Raw genomic sequence first — 24,313 nt, 5'->3', positions numbered from 1 at the left:
TATAATTGTCTTTGGGGTTAAGGAAATTAAGGAAATCAACAAAGCAGTAAGATAGAAAGAGCTGAAAGAGATAGTAAACAAAGTGGTGGGAAAGGTACAAGAGGAGGGAAGATGTCTGGTTGATGAAGTGGAAGAATACCACAGAGTTGGGAAATTTACAGGTGAAGGGCACAGACCCATAAGAATAAAATTTAAATCGCAGAAGAAAGCTGAGGAGGCTCTGACAGGGGCCTGGAAATTAGCTAAAGATGAGGTAACAAAAAACATATGGCTGAGAAGAGACTTTAATGAAAAGGAAAGAAAAGAGCTAATTAAAATGAGGGAGGAAGTAAAGGCAAAAAAATGAGGAGAGATCGGAAGAGCAGAAGGTATTCTATTCGAGGGTGCTGGACATGAAAGTGAGGAAGTGGTACCTGAACAGGAGGGAGAACAGGGAAACAAGCTAAGGAAAAAAAAGGGCATTTTGAAGGTAGCTTATACAAACATTAATGGACTCATCTCGGGGTTAAAGGAATTAAATGTTTATTTAGATGAGAAAAGTCCAGATATAATGGGCTTCACAGAAATAAATTTATATGATGAGTTAGAGGTAAAGAACATTGGGCAAAATCAATATAATTTATGGAAAAGAAGTAGAACATATAAGAAAGGAGGAGTGATATTTCTAGTTAAGAAAAGCTTAAAGGTGGTTGAAATAGAATATGGCAACAGATTAGCTGAGGCAATAAAAATTGGAGTGGAAAATACGCAAGGCAAAAAGAGGCAATACATAGTGATGTACATACCACCAAAAACCAATGCCTGGTCAAATGAAGAATATGAAATAATGATAAAAGACACAGTGAACTGGACAGAGAAAGTGCTAAGTGGTGGTAAATTGATCATGTTGGGAGACTTTAACTGTAAGGAAGTGTGTTGGGAACAGTGGCACACGGAGAGAACAGAATCATCTTGGGGAAATTGATTATTACAGCTGGCAATGGATAAAATATTAACTCAATGGATAAAAGGAGATACAAGGTTTGGAAAAGATGGAGAAACATCAAGACTAGATCTGTTATTTAGTAAGGAACCAGAAGGAATTGAGAATGTTCTTATAGGGTGTCCGTTAGCCAAAAGTGACCACTCTACCATAGAATTCAATAAAAATGAGGAAATAGAGAATCAAAGGAATGAAGAACACCATGCTGGGAGATTAAACTATTGTAAGGCAGACTTTGATAACGTGAAGTTTTTTCAAGAGGAGAGATGAGATAGATTCCATAAGGCTACAGAGCTACAGAGAAGTGGGATGAATTTCTTAAAATATATAAAGAAGGTGAAAAAAAAGTTTGCCTTAAAAGTAGACAGTAATAGCTGATAAAAAAGAGTTGTTTAATAAAAGATGTGAAGCAGCAAGAAGGACAAAAGAGGATATATGAAAAAAATGGAGGAAAAGTAAAAGAATTAACATGTGGAATAATTACAAACAAGTAAGGAATGATTATGTGAAGATTCTGAGGGATGAACAAAGACAGTTTGAAAAAGATATAATAGACAGGTATAAACATGAGCCAAAATTCTTCTGTAAATATGTGAATGGTAAACTGAAAAGCAAAGTGAGTATAGGAAAGCTAATGGTAGATAGAGTGGTTTATGAAAACCCGAAAAAGATGGCAGAAGTGATGAATAAGAACTTTAAGGAAGTTTTTACAAAGGAAAAGGAATTTATAAGGCCATTGTGGACACCTGAAAATGGAAAAATAGAGGAATTTCAAGTAACAAAAGAGGAAGTTGATGAAATCATCAAAACGTTAGAAGTGAGAAAGGCACAGGACTGGATGGAGAGTCGGGATGAGTAATTAAAGAATGCGGTAACCAGCTTAGTGATAAATTACATACCATCATATTTACCTCTATTAATGAAGGAATAGTTCCACAGGATTGGAAAAGGGCAAACATCGTACCCATATTTAAAGGAGGAGACACACAAGACCCACTAGATAATAGACTGGTTTTGCTGACAAGTGTGGTTGCAAGAATATGTGAAAGGATAATAAAGAACAAATGGACCAAGTTTTTGGAAGATAAGGACATTCTCACTTGTCAATTTGGCTTTAGAAAAAGGAGATCTTGTGTCACTAATTTATTATGCTATTATTCAAGAGCAATTGATATCATACAGGAGAGAGAGAGATGGCTGGGCAGACTGTATTTATCTAGATTTAAGAAAAGCTTTTGATAAAGTGCCGCATAACAGACTGCTGTGGAAGCTGGAAAAGATAGGTGGTGTAAATGGAAAAAATGCTGAAATAGATGGATGATTTTCTTAAAAACAGAGAGATGTGAACAGTAATTAGGGACCAGACATCAGTGTGGAGCTCAGTATTAAATGGGGTCCCCCAAGGGTCAGTGTTGGCACCGTTAATGTTTGTGGTGTATATAAATGATATGGTGGAGAATGTATCCAACTATGTGAGTCTTTTTTCTGACGATGCAAAACTTATGAGAAGAGTGAAGGGAATGGAATGGAAGATTGTGAAGAATTACAAAGCAATATAGACAAGGTGTGGGAGTGGAGCAGCAGATGGCAAATGGAATTTAACTCTGGTAAGTGTAAAAAGATGGAATTTGGAAAAAGTAACTGAAGGTGTAGCTATAACTTTAAGATGGGAAATGAAACAATAAGACAACAAGAGAAAAAGATCTGGGAGTGATTTTCTCAGAGAATTTATCACCAGAAAAACATATTAACAAGATAACAGATGAAACTCTCAGCCTACTAAGAAACATAAGAGTTGCCTTTGCTTATCTGGATATAGAAATGATGAGGAAAATAGCCACCACAATGATACGTCCAAGATTAGAATACACAACAGTAATTTGGTCATCACATGAAAAAAGCACATAAGAAAGTTGGAAGGAATGCAGAGAGCAGCAACAAAGATGATAACAGAATTGCAAGATTTGTCATATGAGGAGTGACTAGCTAGAATGCAACTCCCAACCTTGGAAAAAAGACGAGAGAGAGGTGACTTCATTGCATTGTAGAGATTGCTGAGTGGGATGGAAAAACTAGATAGAGAACATCTCCTTTTAATGAATGAAAGAGAAACAAGAGGACATGGAAGAAAACTTAAAGTAACCACCTGCAGAAGGGACATAAAGTAGTTTAGCTTCCTTCATAGAAGCATAGAGGCATGGAGTGGACTGGAAGGGAAAGTGGTGTGTGCTACAAATATTTATGACTTTAAGGAAAAGTTGGATAAAAACAGTTACGGAGACAGGACAGTATGAGCTTAGCTCCTCTCCTGTATGTCACAACTAGGTAAATACACACTACAATACAATACAATACATTACAACTAGGAAGATACACACTTTGAGAACTGAATTATGGTATGGTAACTGTAGCAATTATGAGTTCAAAATTTTGTTCAAAAAGGGAGGTGTTTGGTAACTGAGGTTCCACTGTATCTGCTTTTGTACTAGGACAATTTTTCTTGGATGGTTTGTCTTAGAAAGGTCCTTTCTTTTAGGGTGAGGGAGAGGGAGGAAGATCTGTAATCCAAGAGACAGACCTCACCCCTTCCTTGGTGGCATTAGACCAACACTTGGGTCAGTGCAGCTACATAGGGGGCCACACACCCTCCCAGGCTGACTCAGTGGTTTATGGGCAGCTGGCACATGTGGCTCCCACTCATAATGGCCTGACCCTTCCGTCCCATCCACACTTGGCACGCTGGTATAACCACATAGCAAGTTTTGGGCCAGAAGTAAAAGATTTCCCCACTGCTGATCTCGGCATTCTCAGTCAGTTCAAGTTGCCACATGCCAGGTTACCTCAGGTTATTCAAAGTTTTTTCGTTTCTTCATGGTGTAGCATTCTTGCGTTTTACTGTGGGTAGCCACAGAACCATTCACCTGATGCCTGACAGTAAAGTACCAGCCATTACATGATGTCTGTGTGGCATCAGTATTCACCAAGCAAGATGTGGTTACAGCTCAGGTGGTTGGTCATGTCAGTTTGCATTGTTAATTTGACCACCAACAATTTTGGTTTATTTACTTTGTTATTTATTGATGCATATTTGATCACGAACGACTTTGCTTTCTCTTTTAATTTTTATGATTCACTGTATGGAAAACTTTTTGCTAACTCATTTTAGTGTGTGTGTGTGTATTAAGAAAATATTATAAAATTCCTGTCTAGTAAGACTTTTGGTAATTATTGTATTGTATTGTATTGTATGTATCTGAATGGCTAGCATGTTGGCTCATGATCAAGAAATCCAAGGTTGAATCCTGGACTGGATGGATTGTATAGCACTAACCTGTGAGTGGTCATTGTCTGGACTGGATGGACTGTATAGCACTAACCTGTGAGTGGTTATTGTCTGGCACTGCCTCTACCTGCTGCTGCCATCTCCTTCATGCGTGGCTCCTTCCTCCTTCCGCTCTTAAGGTTTACTGTATCTATGTCACCCTCACTCCAACACTGCACCTGTGAAGGGTTTTGATGCTACATATATCCCACTGCTTTGGGCTAGACTGAAGCAGGCACAGACTAATGGGAACACAGTGCAGACTGGGAAGTAGCAGCTGTGCCAGTAGAGACTGTTGCCACATAACCCTTCTCCTGCTTCTAGCTTCATTGATATTGAATTTTATTTAGTGTGTTTGCATTGACCATGGGATTATTTGAATTAAATTAACTGAATAAAGAAACAAGTTGTGGGTGTAAATGCATCTGCACCCCCACAACCACTGCTGCTCTCCTCCACAGTCCAACCATTAGCATACCTCAAACAACTCATCTCCCTTGTACTTATTGCAGCCATCCATAATGATGAAATCTAGTCTTTACTAGTAGGGATGTCCTGTACTGCAATTGTGATGAGCATTGTTTATAATGACCAAGAGTGTGTTAAATGTAATACCTATTTATCAGATTTAGGTTTGTTATATCAGATATTCTATATCAGGATTATTATAGTGAGGTTTTATTACACACACACACACACACACACACACACACACACACACACATGTACAGTATATATGATATGTTTATGCGCATTTGCACATTTTTACCTTTACCACAAGATATACCTACATATATTTTATGATAGGGGCAATACTTCCTGGCTGCACACTTGGCAGTTGGGTTGAAAGAACACTGCTACCTATTCCCAGCCTGATAGAGATTGCTTATTTTTCAATGTGTATAGTTGAAACTTACATTTGTTATAGTTTTTTTAATGTGGATCTGTCTTGAGAAGCGCATCACTGTTGTAAAGGAGTCAGTATGAGGCACTCAATAGCCATGAATGCTGTGTGTCATGAGTAGTATAGTATCACACCAAATATTCATCATAATAACTTCATGAGATATTTTCAGTTGTGTGTTTATATAACTAATTAATTTATATAATTTCAGAAGTACACAGTCATAGCAAAAAGTCAGTTGAAGAAGCTCACAAAACTATGGAAGGATGTAAGTGTGATAAAATGTGTTGTGTCTTACAAATATCTTGATATAGGTTGACATACTTAGAATATCTTGATGTAGGTTGACACATCATCACAATCACTGTTCTATGTTTGTTCTTACAACCAGAAATATAACTAAAGAAACTGTAATGACCAGTAAATGTTTTGAAACATTGAGAAATCTATGTAAAAGTGTAGGCATGAGAAGAAGTGGCTGAGGATTGAACCTCTGACTCAACACTCAAGAATTATGACTTACTAGTAATTGAGCTTAGGTGATCATGACTCAAGCCAAGTTAAGTTAATTTGACTATCCTGCCATTGTAGCATGACAAAGGTATATGGCTCTTAAACTTCAAAATCTTATGTGGAGTTAGATCATTGTCTTGAAGTCTCTTATGTGAGGCATTGTTAGTATCAAGATAGATGACAAAGTAAATAGATTGGCCATGCATACTACAGAAAATAGATGATTTAGATGCAAATTATATTAGTTTGTTGAGCTTGAGCAGAAAGACAGCTTTAACTTAAGGCAGCATTACTTAGAGTAACTATTTGTGCATTGTTTTGGAATGTAGCAGAAGTGCATCTACAGAATCTTCAGAAAAGTTAATCTAGATAACTTCATTACTTTTAACTTTGGTGGCATATTTTTATCAGGCAGAAAGACATATATGACTAATTTTTTTGTTCCTTAGAGTGCTAAATCTTGTCTCTTATAGGAATGCAAAAAACTAGAGGCACGCTTGCAGAAGGAGAAGGAGGATGAGGAGAAGAGAGCCAAGGCTCTAGAGGAGGCAAGGAAAATTACCATAACAGAGGACAAGAGCCTGCCAGCTGCGACCTGCATCAAGATCCGCAGCAGTAAGGATCATCGCAACCAGAGAGTGAAGGTGTTTGGCTGGGTCCATCGGCTAAGGAGGCAAGGTGAGAGAGAGAGAGAAGGGCATAAAGAGACAGACAGGATAGTGGGAAATAGAGACAGTCATGTAAATAAAGACACAGACAGGATGTCAGAGTGGTAGACTGGTGAACAAGCAAAGAGTGAGCTAGACAAACACATGAAAAGCGTAGGACTCAGTGAGAGACATACAAGTAAGGAGTCATCTTGAGATTATTGTAAAATACTTCTGTTTTCTTGTTATCAAGTACTCCAAACAGCCAGAGGATCTGTTATCACTATTAGAACAATGATTTCCTTTGGAGTGAATGTAAAGTAGGTGGCATGAATAAGAGTGATAGTAATACAGTAAGCTTCAAGTAAAGTAAACTTTACTTGAAGCTTCTTCAAGATGTTCAAGAGAAATAGAATGAGTATTTGATAATGCTCAAGTTTGAGACAAGGTGAGATAATGCTGGAATTATGCAAGCACATTCATTTCCTGTACAGGCAAGAACATGATGTTTATTGTCTTGCGCGATGGGACTGGCTTCATGCAGTGTGTGTTGACTGACCGGCTCTGCCAGACCTATGAAGCAGTCATCCTCAACACAGAGAGTAGTGTGGTGCTGTATGGCTTGCTGCAGGAGGTGCCTGAAGGAAAGGAGGTGGGTGTCTCTTGGCTGTTTGATTTATGCTTCTCTCAAAGGGATGGCCATAGGAGAAATCTCCACCTGCTCATTCTTCTCTCTCTCTCTCTCTCTCTCTCTCTCTCTCTCTCTCTCTCTCTCTCTCTCTCTCTCTCTCTCTCTCTCTCTCTCTCTCTCTCTCTCTCTCTCTCTCTCTCTCTCTCTCTCTCTCTCTCTCACACACACACACACACACACACACACACACAATAGGCAAATCTAGCTCCTACTCATAACATAGGCTTTCTTGCCTACATGTAAATGTCACAAAAAAAAAAAATAATAAATAAATAAATAAATCCAACCACTACAACTTCTGTTTGTATTAACCCTTTTCTGGCAGCAGGAAAAATGTATGTACTACCAAATAAAGTCATCCATAAATTGACTGCTGACTTTCAGCCATATGTCTACAGTATACATAGCTTCCCCATATGTGAGCCTTCCAGACTGATGTCTGTTTATAGACTTTGCTACAGATTTGAAAATGCTCAACTTATATATGTACTTGTGATCTGTTTGTCAGGCACCAGGTGGTCATGAGCTTCAGGTAGACTACTGGGAGTTGGTGGGTGGGTCACCTGCCGGAGGAGCAGAAGCAGAGATCAACCAGTTGTCAAACCCAGATGTACAGCTGGACAAACGCCACCTTATGCTTAGAGGCGAAAAACTGCTCCAAGGTAAAGCAGGAAGATTGTGTATTGGTAGTGGTATTAAACATAATGTAATATCAAAATGCTTTGCTCATGTGTTGCTTTATAAGGAGGAAAGATAAGAATGTAAATAAAGTCTACTCTTGAAAGTGGTGACCTGAGCAGAAGTTTCTATTTGCAGATGTCCATGCACCTCATATTTAGATGTCTCAGTCTTCTCAGTCACTTCTTTTTATCTATCACATACTCCAACACTGTTCTCCTACTTCACAGAGACTTCTCTCACACTTTGAATATGTTTTTAATTTTTTTTTGTCATTTCACTTTCATGCATACTGTTAGGCTCAGGCAACCATACCCAATCAAGTTGCTGTTTCACCTTCTCCATTACTCCACATCTCATCCCTTTTCCCTTACAAGACATAACAAATTGTTTTAACATTATTGAAACTGTTACAGGTATTAAGACTGCGTTCCATTTTGATGAAGGCGTTTGTGGACCACTACACTGATCGAGGCTATGAATGGGTTTCTCCCCCCGCACTGGTACAGACACAGTGTGAGGGTGGCTCAACACTCTTTGATTTCAGTTTCTTTGGAGAAAAAGCATACCTGACTCAGTCCAGCCAACTGTACCTAGAGACTTGCCTTCCAAGGTTTGTATTTGTGCTGTAGTGGATACCTGATGATTCTCTCTCTCTCTCTCTCTCTCTCTCTCTCTCTCTCTCTCTCTCTCTCTCTCTCTCTCTCTCTCTCTCTCTCTCTCTCTCTCTCTCTCTCTCTCTCTCTCTCTCTCTCTCTCTCTCTCTCTCTCTCTCTCTCTCTCTCTCTCTTGCTCTCTCCCCTCCCCTAACTCTGCATTAAATATCCTGACACTATGAATGTGAAGCAAGTGACTCTTTGGTGTTGATATTTTTGTTAGTATAGATACACCTGTTTGACATACAAAAGTAAAAAGGTAAATTACACAAAGCAATGGCAGTTGACCAGAACACTGTGCCTGTTACTTCTCAGTATAAATTAGCTCTTATTTTTTCTTCTTAATCTAGTAAATTAAGAACTTCATGTGAGAGGACAGGCTGCCAATTGGTACAACACATCAGCCATCAAAATACCCATTAGTCACTGTCATTGATACTATTCATACCATTGTTATAGTTATTCAGTGTATTTCTTGTATCAATGTTTAACATTGTAAAGTAAAAAAAAAAAATAATAATAATGATACTGATAATTGGGAGAGTGAAATAATGAAATTTATGAAGCTGTTGGCTGTTATGGGTATAATGTGCAGCTGACCCAGGCTCAGTGTGGTTCATGAGGATTGGTTCTCTTCTACAGGGGCTTATGGGCCAACATGTGAAGGAATGCCTGTGAGTTATGGAAGTTAGCACCTTATCTTCAAGAAGAATGTTGGCAGGTTGTGTATTTTGTATTTATTATTTTTTCTCATTTACTTATTATTTATTTGGTTATCTTTTTCTTTTCACTTTTCAGTTTTGGTGATGTGTTCTGCATTGAACAGTCATACAGAGCAGAACAGTCCAGGACACGTCGCCACCTTGCTTCCTACACCCATGTTGAGGCCGAGTGTCCTTTCATTAAATTTTCCGATCTCCTTGATCGCATCGAGGATCTGGTGAGGAAATAGCAAATTGACTTTTTATATTGTCTTATCCTGTATTGCAGTTGTTTTGTTTTTCACAAGGAATCCTAAAGTAGAATTTTACAAGGATATGAAAAATTGCTGAAAATACTGGAAAACAAAGTTCAGACTTAAAGATAAATTTTATAGACACAAGCTTTCATAAATTTGCAATTACTTTAGAATTTTTGAAATTGGCAGTGTAGAGAACAATTGACAATTTTCCTTGGCATTCTCCTTTTGATCACATTCACTTCGTTTACTTGCATTTGTTACAGAATTATATAACGTTTTCATATTTTACTGTGCCTGTATGAATGCTGCTTTAGGGCAGAGATTGAGACAGCTGCTAGAGGAATTCAAAAGAGTGTGGCAGAAGGAAATTAAGTGAATGTAATGAATAAAGTTGATGAAGAGGTTAAGTTAGATTATAGGAGAATGAATGTAGTTTTGAATGATGTTACTTGAGAGCATAAACTAATTTAAGTATTTGAGGTCACATGCTGCTATGAGTAGAGGAATAAATGTAGAGATAATGTTCAGCATGAATGATGTTAGGAAAGTATTTTACTTTATTTTATTTCATTTTATTTATTTTTTATTTACATTTATTTATCTATTTATTTATTTATTTATTTATTTATTTATTTATTTATTTATTTATTTATTTATTCTTATTTTTTCTTGTATTTGTACATATGTGTGTGTGTGTGTGTGTGTGTGAGTGAGTGAGTGAGTGACTGACTGACTGAGGGATAGCAGTCAAATATGTAAGAAATGATGGGAAGGTCCACTAAATTGCCATTCTCAGAAAAGGAATTCACATTAGTGGATCTGTGTTGTGTTGTATAGCAAAACTGAAGTCTTATTCACCCATTGGTTAGTAAAAGGCTATGATTGCCAAAGCTGTTGGTGAATTTTGAAATATCTAAGTATAGGGATTTCAACATGCCAAAAGTGAGTTAGGATGTGTTCCACTTTAGGAGTCATACTCAAGAAATTTCACATACTCAGGAAATTAGATGAAACATACCATGCTTATAAACCTAGTAAGACAGTTTCACTGAAGTCTCAGCATTGAGGCAGTACCACTAACAAAAAGCTAAGAGGCAGAATTGAAGGAGAAATGGTGATAGAGGTCATGGCCAATCAGACCATGGTGTTGCAAGGATTTGCTTTTGTTGAGAGGATGGAAGAAGAGAAATTTGTGAATTTGGTAACTGAATGTGTAAGATTTAAGGCCAAGGGAAAGACTATGAACGGGATATGAGTTGAAAGACAGCATGAAGAGATTATTGGATGTTTGAAGGATTCCCATGGAGCAAGGAAAAGTTGATGCACTTGGTAGGAATGGACTGTTGTGTTACTTTGTAAAATGCAATGTTCTTCATTTAGTACTAATTTTAAGTATGGAAAAAACAGGGCAGTATACAGTGGAGATTTTTGCATTATGATGCATGGGAAGGACAAACATTGAATAACCTGATTTGGATTTGACTTAATTTGATTTTTGTTTACATTATACAAATTTAGGTTTTCCAATTCATAGATAAGCAAATTCATATATGAAAACTTTCATATAACAAAGCTTTACAGTATATGTAAATGAATAATGTAAAGGATTTAGTGGGCAAGTTAAAGCCCTATTCACCCATTGGTGAATTTGGATGGCAAATGCATTGCGACTCTACTGTGTCCAGTTAGCAGTGAAGTTGCCATGTGTTTGCAATGGACTCACAGCAGGGTCACCAGAGTGGGCTGAGTCACAATGCGTTTGCCAGATAATGGGAAATGTTTTGGACTGTTCTAAACATTCGCAGTGGAATTGCCACAGCTGGGAGTTGCAGCACGTCTGCAGTGGTTTCAGAGCACTGTTGCAGTGCTGTCACCACTTTCACAACAGATTTGGTGTTGCAGAAAATTTGCCACATTCACATTGCTGTTGCTGTTGATTCGCCATAGCAGCAACCTCATCTACATGCCTTTCACACCTTTGTGCTAGGGTCAGGTGACATTGGATTGATACTTCCCTGCAAAGATGATTGTGCATCTCTCTCTCTCTCTCTCTCTCTCTCTCTCTCTCTCTCTCTCTCTCTCTCTCTCTCTCTCTCTCTCTCTCTCTCTCTCTCTCTCTCTCTCTCTCTCTCTCTCTCTCTCTCTCTCTCTCTCTCTCTCTCTCTCTCCCTCCCCTCCCCTCCCCTCCCCTCCCCTCCCCTCCCCTCCAAACACACTCTCTAGAGATGTATCAGATGACTGTATCCACATCCTCAGAACACCAGTGTAGTTTTTAACATCCACATCTGCAGTTCAGATAAATGAAACATCGACATCTGCATTTATGATGAAATAAATATCTGCATCTGTATTTGCACCACACAGAGGATGTGGCAGATGTGTTTTATGCATTACAGACGAAAGAGTACAGAGTTTGCAGTATTCAAGAAGATTAATTAATGCATGTTTACTTGATTATTGACTAAATTATACCTTTTATTCATTTCCTTTCAAAGTTACACAACCTAATGTGTCAAGAGTTTTGTGGAATGGCTCTTAAAGTTCACAAGAAAGATTTCAGTGTTTCCTCCTCATATTAAAACATGACTGAAAAATATGAACTGACAGTACTGAGCACTTTTCGTGTAAATGTAGCGGGCGTATAAGCAGAGGTGCTGATGAAGGGGATCTTTCATTACAGAGGTGTAATTACTTGATAAAAATTGTTATAAAACTTTAAAATTACTAGATGCAGTATTGTGCAATAAACGCATCCTGATGGTGTGCACACAAGGAGAGTTCACACAAACATGAAAAGGCTTATAAACATTTCCTTTATATATATATATATATATATATATATATATATATATATATATATATATATATATATATATATATATATATATATATATACTGCAGCAATGAGTCACACTGCATTCGTAGCACATTCACAGTGGAGTAGCAGCTCATTCACAGTGCGTTTGCAGCATGTTCACACCATGTTCACCAAGCATGAGAGTCCCAACACAATTCTCAGCATAGTAGCCGTTGATGAAGTCACAGCAGAGTTGCTATCAAGATTCACCAGTGTGTGAATGGGACTTAACTGGTGAGAGATTAGCATTAGTAGTCAAGTCAGCCTATGACCATTTCAGGTGTGTGATGTTGTGGACCGGGTTATGAAACATCCTGTGGGAAGTCAACTCATGAAAGACTTGCACCCAGAGTTTGTGGCACCAACACGTCCCTTCTATAGAATGACCTATGCAGATGCTATCAAGTACCTGAAAGAACATGACATTACAAAGGAGGATGGAACATTCTATGAGTTTGGTGAGGTGAGTAATGTATATTGCTTATTTTACCCAAACATATTCTGGAAGTGATAGCTTAAACAGTAACACAAAGTTGCACATTCATACAAAGATACCAAGGATATTTGAATGTACTCAGCTTCCAAAATCCCATAGACAAGATCAGTGAAGGAGAAACAAGTCTGCCTGTATTTAACAATGGATTTTTATTCCCAGGACATCCCAGAAATGCCAGAGAGAAAAATGACGGACAAGATTGGCAAGCCCATTCTTCTGAACTCTTTCCCAGCCGGCATCAAGGCTTTTTATATGTCCCGCTGTGCTGATGACCACTCCCTCACAGAGTCGGTATGTGTTTTAACTCTCTCTCTCTCTCTCTCTCTCTCTCTCTCTCTCTCTCTCTCTCTCTCTCTCTCTCTCTCTCTCTCTCTCTCTCTCTCTCTCTCTCTCTCTCTCTCTCTCTCTCTCTTGATGAATTGATTGACATCAGAAAAGATGTTTGTTTTATGTTGAAGTGGCAAATATCATCATCATTCTCATTACCATACTATACTAGGCAGTAAGTGTTGTATGAGGATTATATATACAAGTGATGATATACATATCTTGATGAGCTTGTATTGCATGATGTTATATTAATGATCAGGAAACAATAATTTATGCTGTTAGTTCATCTAAAATTTTGTCTTGTATAAAAGGCCAACATGCCCTGCAGAGAATACAAGCTCATACAAGGCACCTGCTTGTACACACTCCACTTACAATTACATCCACAAGCATTTATTAAAACTAAGTTCAAACCACTTCTTAGCCTCTCTGTCTCTGAGGTAGGAGGACCAGTCCTCACCAAACACAGAGGCAAGAGTGAGTTGTAAATCATCCTTTGCATCAGGAATGTGAATTAGAATTGTTTACTCATCCTACACTATAATATACCCATTCTTTTTCTGGATTTGACCTGATCAGCTTATCAGGCCAGATGCAGATGAAACTTATTTAGATGCTCCAGGACTGTATCTGAGTTAGTATGTATTCTCAACTGCTTGCCATTCATCTTTCTCACATGTAACAATTTTCTGCATCATATACATCCCTCTTGCTTATTCATTTTTTCCTGTTTTAATTTTAACTCTTACATGAGAACCAGCTGTCTTCACCTATCACTCTACTTAATTTTTTTTTTTTTTTTATGTAGGAGGGACACTGGCCAAGGGCAACAAAAATCCAGTAAAAAAAAAATGCCCACTGAAATGCCAGTCCCATAAAAGGGTCAAAGCAGTAGTCAAAAACTGATGGATAGGTGTCTTGAAACCTCCCTCTTGAAGGAATTCAAGTCATAGGAAGGTGGAAATACAGAAGCAGGCAGGGAGTTCCAGAGTTTACTAGAGAAAGGGATGAACGATTGCATTAGAGAGGTGGATAGAATAGGGGTGAGAGAAAGAAGAAAGTCTTGTGCAGTGAGGCCGCGGGAGGAGGGGAGGCATGCAGTTAGGATGAAAATAGCGGTAGAAGACAGCTAGAGATGCAACATTGCGGCGATGAGAGAAGCTGAAGACAGTCAGTTAGAGGAGAGGAGTTGATGAGATGAAAAGCTTTTGATTCCACCCTGTCTAGAAGAGCATTATGAGTGGAACCCCCCCCAGGCATGTGAAGCATACTCCATACATGGACGGATAAGGCCCTTGTACAGAGTTAGCAGCTGGGGGGTGAGAAAAACTGACGGAGACGTCTCAGAATGCCTAACTTCACAGAAGCTGGTTTAGGTAGAGATGAGAAGTGAAGTTTCCAGTTCAGATTATAAGTAAAGAGTAAAGGACAGACCGAGGATGTTCAGTATAGAAGAGGGGGACAGTTGAGTGTCATTGAAGAAGAGGGGATAGTTGTCTGGAAGGTTGTGTCGAGTTGATAGATGGAGGGATTGAGTTTTTGAGGCATTGAACAATAACAAGTTTGCTCTGCCCCAATCAGAAATTTTAGAAAGATCAGAAGTCAAGTGTTCTGTTATTTCCCTGTGTGAAATGTTTACCTCCTGAAGGGTTGGACATCTATGAAAAGACGTGGAAAAGTGCAGGGTGGTATCATCGGCGTAGGAGTGGATAGGACAAGAAGTTTGGTTTAGAAGATCATTAATGAATAATAAGAAGAGAGTGGGTGACAGGACAGAACCCTGAGGAACACCACTGTTAATAGATTTAGGAGAAGAACAGTGACCGTCTACCACAGCAGCAATAGAACGGTCAGAAAGGAAACTTGAGATGAAGTTACAGAGAGAAGGATAGAAGCCATAGGAGTGTAGTTTGGAAATCAAAGCTTTGTGCCAGACTCAATCAAAAGCTGTAGATATGTCCAAGGCAACAGCAAAAGTTTCACCAAAATCTCTAAAAGAGGATGACCAAGACTCAGTAAGGAAAGCCAGAAGATCACCAGTAGAGCTGCCTTGACGAAACCCATACTGGCGATCAGATAGAAGGTTGTGAAGTGATAGATGTTTAAGAATCTTCCTGTTGAGGGTAGATTCAAAAACTTTAGATAGGCAGGAAATTAAAGCAATAGGACAGTAGTTTGAGGGATTAGAACGGTCATCCTTTTTAGGAACAGGCTGAATGTAGGCAAACTTCCAGCAAGAAGGAAAAGTAGATGTTGACAGACAGAGCTGAAAGAGTTTGACTAGGCAAGGTGCAAGCACGGAGGCACAGTTTCGGAGAACAATAGGAGGGATCCCATCAGGTCCATAAGCCTTCTGAGGGTTTAGGCCAGCAAGGGCATGGAAAACATCATTGCGAAGAATTTTAATAGGTAGCATGAAGTAGTCAGAGGGTGGAGGAGAGGGAGGAACAAGCCCAGAATTGTCCAAGGTTGGGTTTTTAGCAAAGGTTTGAGCGAAGAGTTCAGCTTTAGAAATAGATGTGATAGCAGTGGTACCATCTGGTTGAAATAAAGGAGGGAAAGAAGAAGAAGCAAAGTTATTGGAGATATTTTTGGCTAGATGCCAGAAGTCACAAGGGGAGTTAGATCTTGAAAGGTTTTGACACTTTCTGTTAATGAAGGAGTTTTTGGCTAGGTGGAGAACAGACTTGGCATGGTTTCGGGCAGAAATATAAAGTGCATGAGATTCTGGTGATGGAAGGCTTAAGTACCTTTTGTGGGCCACCTCTCTATCATGTATAGCATGAGAACAAGCTGTGTTAAACTAAGGTTTGGAAGGTTTAGGTCGAGAAAAAGAGTGAGGAATGTACGCCTCCATGCTAGACACTATCACCTCTGTTATGCGCTCAGCACACAAAGACAGGTCTCTGACACAGAAGCAGTAGTCATTCCAAGGGAAATCAGCAGAATACCTCCTCAGGTCCCCCCAACTGGCAGAGGCAAAATGCTAGAAGCACCTTCACTTGAGGGGATCCTGAGGAGGGAATGGACCGATAGGACAAGATACAGATAAGAGATTGTGATCAGAGGAGCCCAAGAAGAAAGAAGAAGAAAAAAGAAGAAAGGGTGGCAGCATAAGTAGAAGGATTAGGGGTCAGGAAAAGGTCAAGAATGTTGGGCATATCTCCAAGACGGTCAGGAATACGAGTAGGGTGTTGTACTAATTGCTCTAGGTCATGGAGGATAGCAAAGTCGAAGGCTAGTTCACCAGGATGGTCAGTGAAGGGAGAGGAAAGCCAAAGCTGGTGGTGAACATTGAAGTCTCCAAGAATGGAGATCTCTGCAAAAGGGAAGAGGGTCAGAATGTGCTCCACTTTGGAAGTTAAGTAGTCAAAGAATTTCTTATAGTCAGAGGAGTTAGGTGAGAGGTATACAGCACAGATAAATTTAGTTTGAGAGTGACTCTGTAGTCATAGCCAGATGGTGGAAAACTCGGAAGATTCAAGAGCGTGGGCACGAGAGCAGGTTAAGTCATTGCGTACATAAACGCAACATCCAGCTTTGGATTGAAAATGAGGATAGAGAAAGTAGGAGGGAACAGAAAAGGGGCTACTATCAGTTGCCTCAGACACCTGAATTTCAGTGAGGAAAAGAAGATGAGGTTTAGAAGAGGAGAGATGGTGTTCTACAGATTGAAAATTAGATCTTAGACTGCGAATGTTGCAGAAGTTAATGAAGAAAAAGTTGAGGGGGGGTGTCAAGACACTTAGGGTCGTTGACAGAAAGGCAGTCCGACCTGGGGACATTTATGGTCCCCTCCCCAGATGGGGACTCCGAGGCTGGTGTAGGAGTCGCCATGATAATTTTGAAATTTTTGAGTGTAGGGTGTGTGTGTTATTAGGTGCTTGTAGTTTTGTGTGGAGGAAGAGAGTTGTCTTTAGAGGACAGGCTGTGACTGTCCCCTTGTGTTGTGAGACACAAAGGGAAACGTTCAGTGAGGTCACGTTCATTGCTAGATCAGCCAACTCTTGATCACCAGTTCTTCATGTATCATTGTTTCTTACTAACTCCATACATTCTACATACTATCCCCAATATATTCATTTCATTCTCTCTCCTGCTGCCATGTTTTGTATTTCATTGCCATACAGTGCTGTCAGTACCAGTACAACCTTCCCCTAGCATCCATTCCAAGGAACCTATAATTAAAGTCTTTTAATCTATCCCCTCATCTTCAGTTCTTCATTCCCACTAAACTAAATATACATATTTTCCTTCTTCCACAACAACTTTTGACCTAGAAAAGTTAACAGTATATCTTTTCAAATGACCAAATTATTTGACTAAATTATTTGAAGTTGTCTGAACTTTAAAAATTACATTCATCCTAGCATCTACCATCCATATATACTTTCTTGCCATACTTTTACCCTCATTAATTTTCAAATTTCTTTTTATACATTACACACACTCACATTCGTTTACCACTTGTCTCAGTCCTTCTGAATCAGTCATCAGTGCATCATCACCTGCAACAGTAACTGATTCAGATTACACACAGTTATCAGTAGTCACCAGGATCACCCTATCTATCATCCTCTCATTCATCTCCTTTACACCACTCATTTCAACATGTACCAAAACACATGAATCCCAGATGGTAATGATGCACTGGATAGCATAGGTTTGCATTTGCATATGCTTGTTTTCTGCAGATACTCATGCAATTAATCTGCAGGTTGATCTTCTGATGCCTAATGTTGGGGAGATTGTTGGAGGCTCCATGAGGATGCATGATCACCAAGAGCTCATGGAGGCATACAAGGGAGCTGGTCTTGACCCAAAACCCTATTACTGGTACACTGACCAGGTTAGTTACTTTATTTATTTACAATACATTTATTTTAGTTTTAACAATAACTAATTGTCATGGCTGAGCCTGTTAAAATTTTTTTTTTTTGACAAGCCACTAGCAAGTAGACTGATATAAAGCTGATCAGCCAATTGCATAACTAGAGACATTATCTATCACTTATAAACCAGCTGTATCCTGATAGTCCAAAGACATATTTGTACATAAATATGCACATATTTGAAGTCATTTCAAAAAGTATCTCCAACCAATCTGAGGAAGTTAATGGTTGATTAAGAAGTTATGGATGAGGTGATTAATGTAGTAGACAGTAGACCTCTGCTGCTGCAGTCATTCTCATAGGGAGATAGAGGGGCACTGCAAACTTGTTGCTGACCATCCCCATGTTTTTTTTTTTTTTTTTTTTTTTTTTTTTTTTTTTTTTTTTTTTTTGTGTGTGTGTGTGTGTGTGTGTCTCAGTAACTGAAAGCAGTAACAACCTGCACTCTAAAAACATTTTCCTCTACTATTCTTGCTACATTATAAACACCTAGACAATTCTAAAATTATTAGAAATATGATAATTAGAGGACCCTAAATGTTCTTAGGCAAGGTTGTCCAGTGTAGTGTGGTGTTAGTGAGTGGCTACCGTGGCAGCCACCAACAGTCACCAGTATTCCCCCAAGCAGTCTTGGGTATTTATATGCTATTTCTTCTTTCAAGTTCCTTTTTATTATGATTCACTATTATACAATAATTACAGTGTCTGATGTGAAGGTCAGTGAGGAACACAAGGCTTCAGGAAAGGAAAAGGTTGGGCGGATCAGATTTTAGCAATCAGAATGATAATAGATGAATACTTAAGAAAGGATGAAAAGTTGTATGCACTGTTCATGGACATAGAGAAAGCATATGATAGGGTGGATAGAAATGCTGTTTGGGATGTGCCTAAAATTTAGGTTACAGGAGGCCAGTTGGAAGGAATCAAGGCTTTCTATGAGGATGTAAGTGCAAGTGTGAGGATGGAAGAAGACCTTGGATAGTATGAGGCAAGGATATGTGATGTCTCTCTTATATAATCATTAATGTCTATAAGGGAGATGAAACCTCAAGTAGAAAATGATGGTGCATTGCTGAAACAGAATGGAGTGGGATGAACTAGTAGCATGTCTGTTTGCTGATGACACTGCCTTACTAGCAGGGAGTGAAAGGCAACTTTAGAGAGTGATAGATTATTTCCATAGGGTGTGTGTGAGATGGAAACTGAAGGTGAATGTTGAGAAAAGTAAGGTGATGGTGTTTGAGAAGAAAAAAATGGAGTTGTGTGACTTTGGGATATCTTACAGGATGAGTGTGCCACATGTAGGAAGGTGAGTTGATAATGGGGGAAGAGGGAATGGAGGAGGAGAGTGAGTTGTATCTGGAAACAATGCTAGGTAAGCATGGTGAGTTGGAGGGTGAAATTAGCAAGTTATGAAGAAGTAGGCAGGTCATAGGATCATTTATAACAGTTAAGAAAGGAGAAAATATCTATGGATGAAAAGAGAGGTTTAAGGAATGTATTACCGCCAGCAGATGGCAAATCATTTATTGAATCCAATCAAAATGCGTTTGAGTCTTGGGGTAATCATTAAGTAACACGCACGCCCTTTCTGACAGGTATTCTAAATAGGTCTATCTACTTCTGTCTCAGCAGCAACACACATCCTCCCTGCACGAGTGTCCTCAGCAAAATGTCCCTATTGTCCTCAGTTACTGCCTGGGTTTCTACCCTGTCCATCATTATCCATTAGTGATGGTGATAAGGCCGGACTCATCTTAGCCTCATGTCATAACAAGCATCCTTCATCTCCTTACATCAACACACAAGGAATTTGCTGACTTAGGCCTCATCTTGGTCCTCGCCCTGACCTCCAGGTCCTTTCCTTTCTCATTAACAGACTCGCTTGCACAACAACAACTTCTTTCACCCACTTGGTGGTAACAGAATGGTATTCTTCTACCAATATTGATGTGGATTAGAGACCTGCCTGTGAAATAGGGCACAACAATTGAGAGAGTGCTATGGAAATGATTTATCTGAGAGGGACATGTGGAGTGACAAGATGGGAGGCTGAGAGCAGTAGAAGAGTGTACAAGAGATGTGGTAGGAGCATCTATGTGAATGATGTAAATTGTCGAGTGGTGGAATGAATGAAAAAAAAAACACTTAGATGGCATGGTCCTTTTGAGAGGATGAAGAGTAACCCATTTGTAAAAAAAGGTGCATATGAGTGAAGTTGAAGGTATTGATAGGTGAGGAAGGTTACTTGGAAGATTTAAGGATAAGGTAAAGGATTACAAGTGTGAAAGAGGTGTTGATAGAGGCCAAGTGCTTCAACAACCAAAAACGGAATGTTTTGATAGAGATAGGTGAAAGTATTTAGATGGGATCAAAGAACTGAACAAGTGTTTTACTATTACCTACATGTTTTGTTATACAAAAATGCATTGTATGACTATATCAAATGGAACTTAACTGGTCTTGTCTGTGAACTTTCTCTGTATTTATAGAAAGAAAATCTACATACACTAAGTTTCACTCACCATCCTTCTCTTTCCTCTTTATCAAGCCTGTATCCATATTATTTGCATTACTATTACAATAGTGATTACATTCATTAAGGTGTTACTTTTTATATTCCAGCGGCTGTATGGTACTACACCCCATGGTGGATATGGCCTTGGTCTTGAGAGGTTCCTCTGCTGGCTGGCCAATCGCTACCACATCCGGGAAGCTACTCTGTATCCAAGATTTGTAGGTCGCTGCACTCCTTAGATTCTTTGGGTCTCTCAGTTTCTGAGTTGGTAATGGCTAACTATCCCTTGACTATTTCATTTGACTGCTTTGTTTGATGCCACAACAATAATTTTAACTGTACTGGGTGATTACAGCATTTAGCTGCATTATGAACTTTTATAATTGTTAATTTATGGTAATAGACATAGAGTATCAAGTGTTCTTGAGAATATCCTTTATTACAAAAAATAAATTTCTTATGAATTTGTATGTATATTATTTCACACAGTTGGAAGAAACCTGTGTTAACTGTTGCTTGAATGGGATTGTAGCAGGGATGTGTGATGTCTCCTTGGTTGTTCAGTGTTTATGTGGATGGTCTTGTAAAGGGTGATGAATGGGGAGAAAGTTAGGTAGAGGTTTGAATGCTGGTAGAGGAGTGGAATCTGAATCAGCTGATAGTGGAGCTTTGAATAGTGTGTGAAAATTGACTTGGAAATGGAGAGTTGTGTAAAGTAATGAAGTAAAGAAGGGGAAGCAGTATGAGGAGTGCAGTTTTGAATGAAGTTGCTTAAGGACAAAAACTCCTGTAAGATTGCTGATGAGAATAAAGAATAGATGTAGAGGCAAAGTTTAGAATAAGTGACAAGAATAGTCTTAGGGAGGAATAGAAAATGTTTAGTTACAAATCATATTTATTGATACAATAAAGCACAATTAAGGTTGTATTAAGAAGTGATACCAACACTATTGCATGTGACTGAAACACAGAACCAGGAGCATAAGATTCTTAATGTAATGAAAGTGAGGTATCCAAGGAACTTCTGTGAGTGAAAATTAGAAAGTAGGAAGGAAAGTTGGTGTTCAAGAAAAGTTGACGTTCAAACTGAGTAAGAAATTTTCTGATGATTTAGGCATACAAAGAGAATGGAATAATGAATGGGTGAGGCAAATGGATCTAATGTGAGAGGTTTATGAGATGGATGCACAGATTAAAGAGAGCATTAGATGCAAGCAGAGAGCATTGTCACAACTCAAAATTATTTCTAACACTTATTTATTATAGGTAAACAACCATGTGCATGGAAAAAAAAAATGAAAACCTTGTTTCCATCTAGCCTAGGTTATGAACCTAAGACCTTTTAGTTGCGAATTGACATACTACACCAACAGGCTACTTGCAGGTTCATAGACTTCAACATATACCTTATTACAACAAATGAATGCATTATGAATTTTAATGTCTTTGATGTAGACCCTGACATTTCAGTGCCCTGAAGCTGGTGGGATTATATAATGGCAAAATAATCATTCATTCTAAAAAGGATTAATTACTGTTTTCATTTACTAGTTTGGTTTGTGTTAGTTACTCTTCAGTTTGGTTTGTGTACCCAATCAGTTGTTCAGCTTGGTCTTTGTCATAGTTATTATTGGCTTTGGTTTATGTGTGCTTTTGTTGTTATTCAGTTTACAATGTGCCATGCTTCTCTTTGGCTTCATCTTCATGATGAGAGCCTTTGTAAAGGTAACAGATGGCATGGTTAACACCTGGCAGCATCAGTAGCCCATAGAACTCAAATTATAAGGTGGAGAAGTGAAAATAAATACTCGTTGGGGTCACCTTCTTGTCATTATAGACTGGTCTAAAATGGTTGTTTAGTAGACACCTGAGACTACAGCTGTGAACATCATGACTCAAATTAACTTTTTCTTCTTGTGTTGCCTATGACTGCACTTGCATAAAATATGTGGAAACTATATATTGACTTTGGTGACAGACCTTATCACATGAGTGCTTGGACAACACACATTTCTTTTGAAACACTGTTGTCTCCCTTTACAATTTGTTTAGTACAATCATCAGTGTTGTGTAGAGTGTATATAAGACTGATCTGTTTGTCTGTTAGTTGTGACTAAAGTCTCATCACCACATTAATGAACCATTACTCCATTTAAAAAAATATATGCTGCACAGATAATGAGAGATGATATGTGGAGTTCTGCATCAGGAGATAATTGATCAGACGAGGCGAAACTGCTTTTATTTTTTTACAGACATATTTACCTCAAATTCTCTATGCATTAGTGTTGAATGGAGTCCCCTTACTTCACTGTAAATATATGGCTTAGAGTCCAGCAAAGATACTAATCATAGCAAATGATTATCCCTATAATGCCAACATATGAACTGTCTGGCACATTTGAACTGAACAGACAGGCAGGTGAAGTGAGGACCACAAACAAATGTCAGTCACCTGTTGTCTTGTCAGAGGGAAATTGACTCACTCTCTGCTCCTCTCTAAAGTTTCTCTCTCTCTCTCTCTCTCTCTCTCTCTCTCTCTCTCTGGCCTGGTGGTATGAAGAAAAGGAAAGATTATTTTTTATTGGGTTATTGTTATATTTCCAGGATTTCAGAAGATCACACTCATTAATTCTGACCCTCCTAAAAAAATGTGGTTTTTCAAAAGCAGAGAAAATGAAATATTTTAAAATGCCATCTCCTTTTGCAATGATTACATGCATGAAGCAAGTGTGGTACATCTTTGTTCATCCCATTGCTGAAGCGATTATTATTATTGTTATTATTATTATCATTATTATTATTATTATAATTATTATTATTATTATTATTATTATTATTATTATTATTATTATTATTATTATTATTATTATTGTATTATATAATAGTAATAAAAGTGATGATGGTGATGATGATGATGATGATAATGATGATAATAATAATAATATAATAATAATAATAATAATGAAAATAATAACAATAACAATAAGCAATAATAATAACAATAATAATAATACTTTCAGATACCAATAGAAAATTCCGGTAAATTGACATAATATATTATTTTTCACTAAAATTGGTTAAAAGAAACTACGGAGGAAGTAATAGTTATACAAAACTAAATCATAAGTAAATTCTACTTCCTTTATAACTCAGTAGGTACAATGTCTACATATATGTATCTGTCTGTATGGATAAGCATGCGCATGCACAAATAAGCGCGCATAGCACAGGTAAGCCCGTATCTATTTCTATATAGGTAAGCTTGTATCTTATTTTATTTATTCATTTTTTTTCATGAATAAGCATGTACAAGTAAACGTGCTTATATTTCTGAATGGGTAAGCATGCACAGGTAAGCAGATGTATATTTTTATATGGGTATTTCTATATGGGTAGGTATCCATTTCTACAGGCACAGGTAGGAACGTGGCTATGCATGTACAGGGAAGCATGCTCATATAAGTGCATAAACACGCATCTGTTTCTAGAAAGGTAAGTATATATATATATATATATATATATATATATATATATATATATATATATATATATATATATATATATATATATATATATATATATATATATATATATATATATATATATATATATATATATATATATATATATATATATTTATTTATTTATATATTTATTTATTTATTTATTTATTTTTTTTTGTACGGGTAAGCATGCACAGGTAAGCACGTATCTATTTCTATATAGGTGAGTATGCACATGTAAACACTGCTATTTTTTATGGGTAAGCACGCACAAGTAAATACGTATCTAAAAGCATACACAGGTAAGCACGTATTTAAAGCATGCACAGGTGAGCACGTATCTATTTCCATACTGGTAAG

The 24,313-nt window shown here is 38.0% G+C and overlaps 1 protein-coding gene across 1 annotated transcript in view; it reads left to right on the top strand.

Annotated features, from left to right (window-relative positions):
- LOC135102325 (asparagine--tRNA ligase, cytoplasmic-like) overlaps window positions 1-20,913 on the top strand; it is a 28,581-nt gene extending 7,668 nt beyond the window's left edge. The window contains exons 3-12 of the mRNA XM_064007370.1: window positions 5,420-5,476; window positions 6,195-6,399; window positions 6,863-7,020; window positions 7,568-7,726; window positions 8,154-8,350; window positions 9,192-9,333; window positions 12,492-12,674; window positions 12,867-12,998; window positions 17,755-17,886; window positions 20,555-20,913. Of these exons, the coding sequence (XP_063863440.1) occupies window positions 5,420-5,476; window positions 6,195-6,399; window positions 6,863-7,020; window positions 7,568-7,726; window positions 8,154-8,350; window positions 9,192-9,333; window positions 12,492-12,674; window positions 12,867-12,998; window positions 17,755-17,886; window positions 20,555-20,686 (1,497 nt within the window). The 3' untranslated portion in view covers window positions 20,687-20,913. The remainder of the gene's footprint in view (window positions 1-5,419; window positions 5,477-6,194; window positions 6,400-6,862; window positions 7,021-7,567; window positions 7,727-8,153; window positions 8,351-9,191; window positions 9,334-12,491; window positions 12,675-12,866; window positions 12,999-17,754; window positions 17,887-20,554) is intronic.
- Window positions 20,914-24,313: the final 3,400 nt, after the last annotated feature.

This window comes from Scylla paramamosain, chromosome 7 (genome assembly GCF_035594125.1).
Source record: "Scylla paramamosain isolate STU-SP2022 chromosome 7, ASM3559412v1, whole genome shotgun sequence".
Lineage (NCBI taxonomy): Eukaryota > Metazoa > Arthropoda > Malacostraca > Decapoda > Portunidae > Scylla > Scylla paramamosain.
The sequence above is the reverse complement of the archived record's forward strand: the minus strand, read 5'-3'. Positions and strand labels throughout refer to the sequence as shown.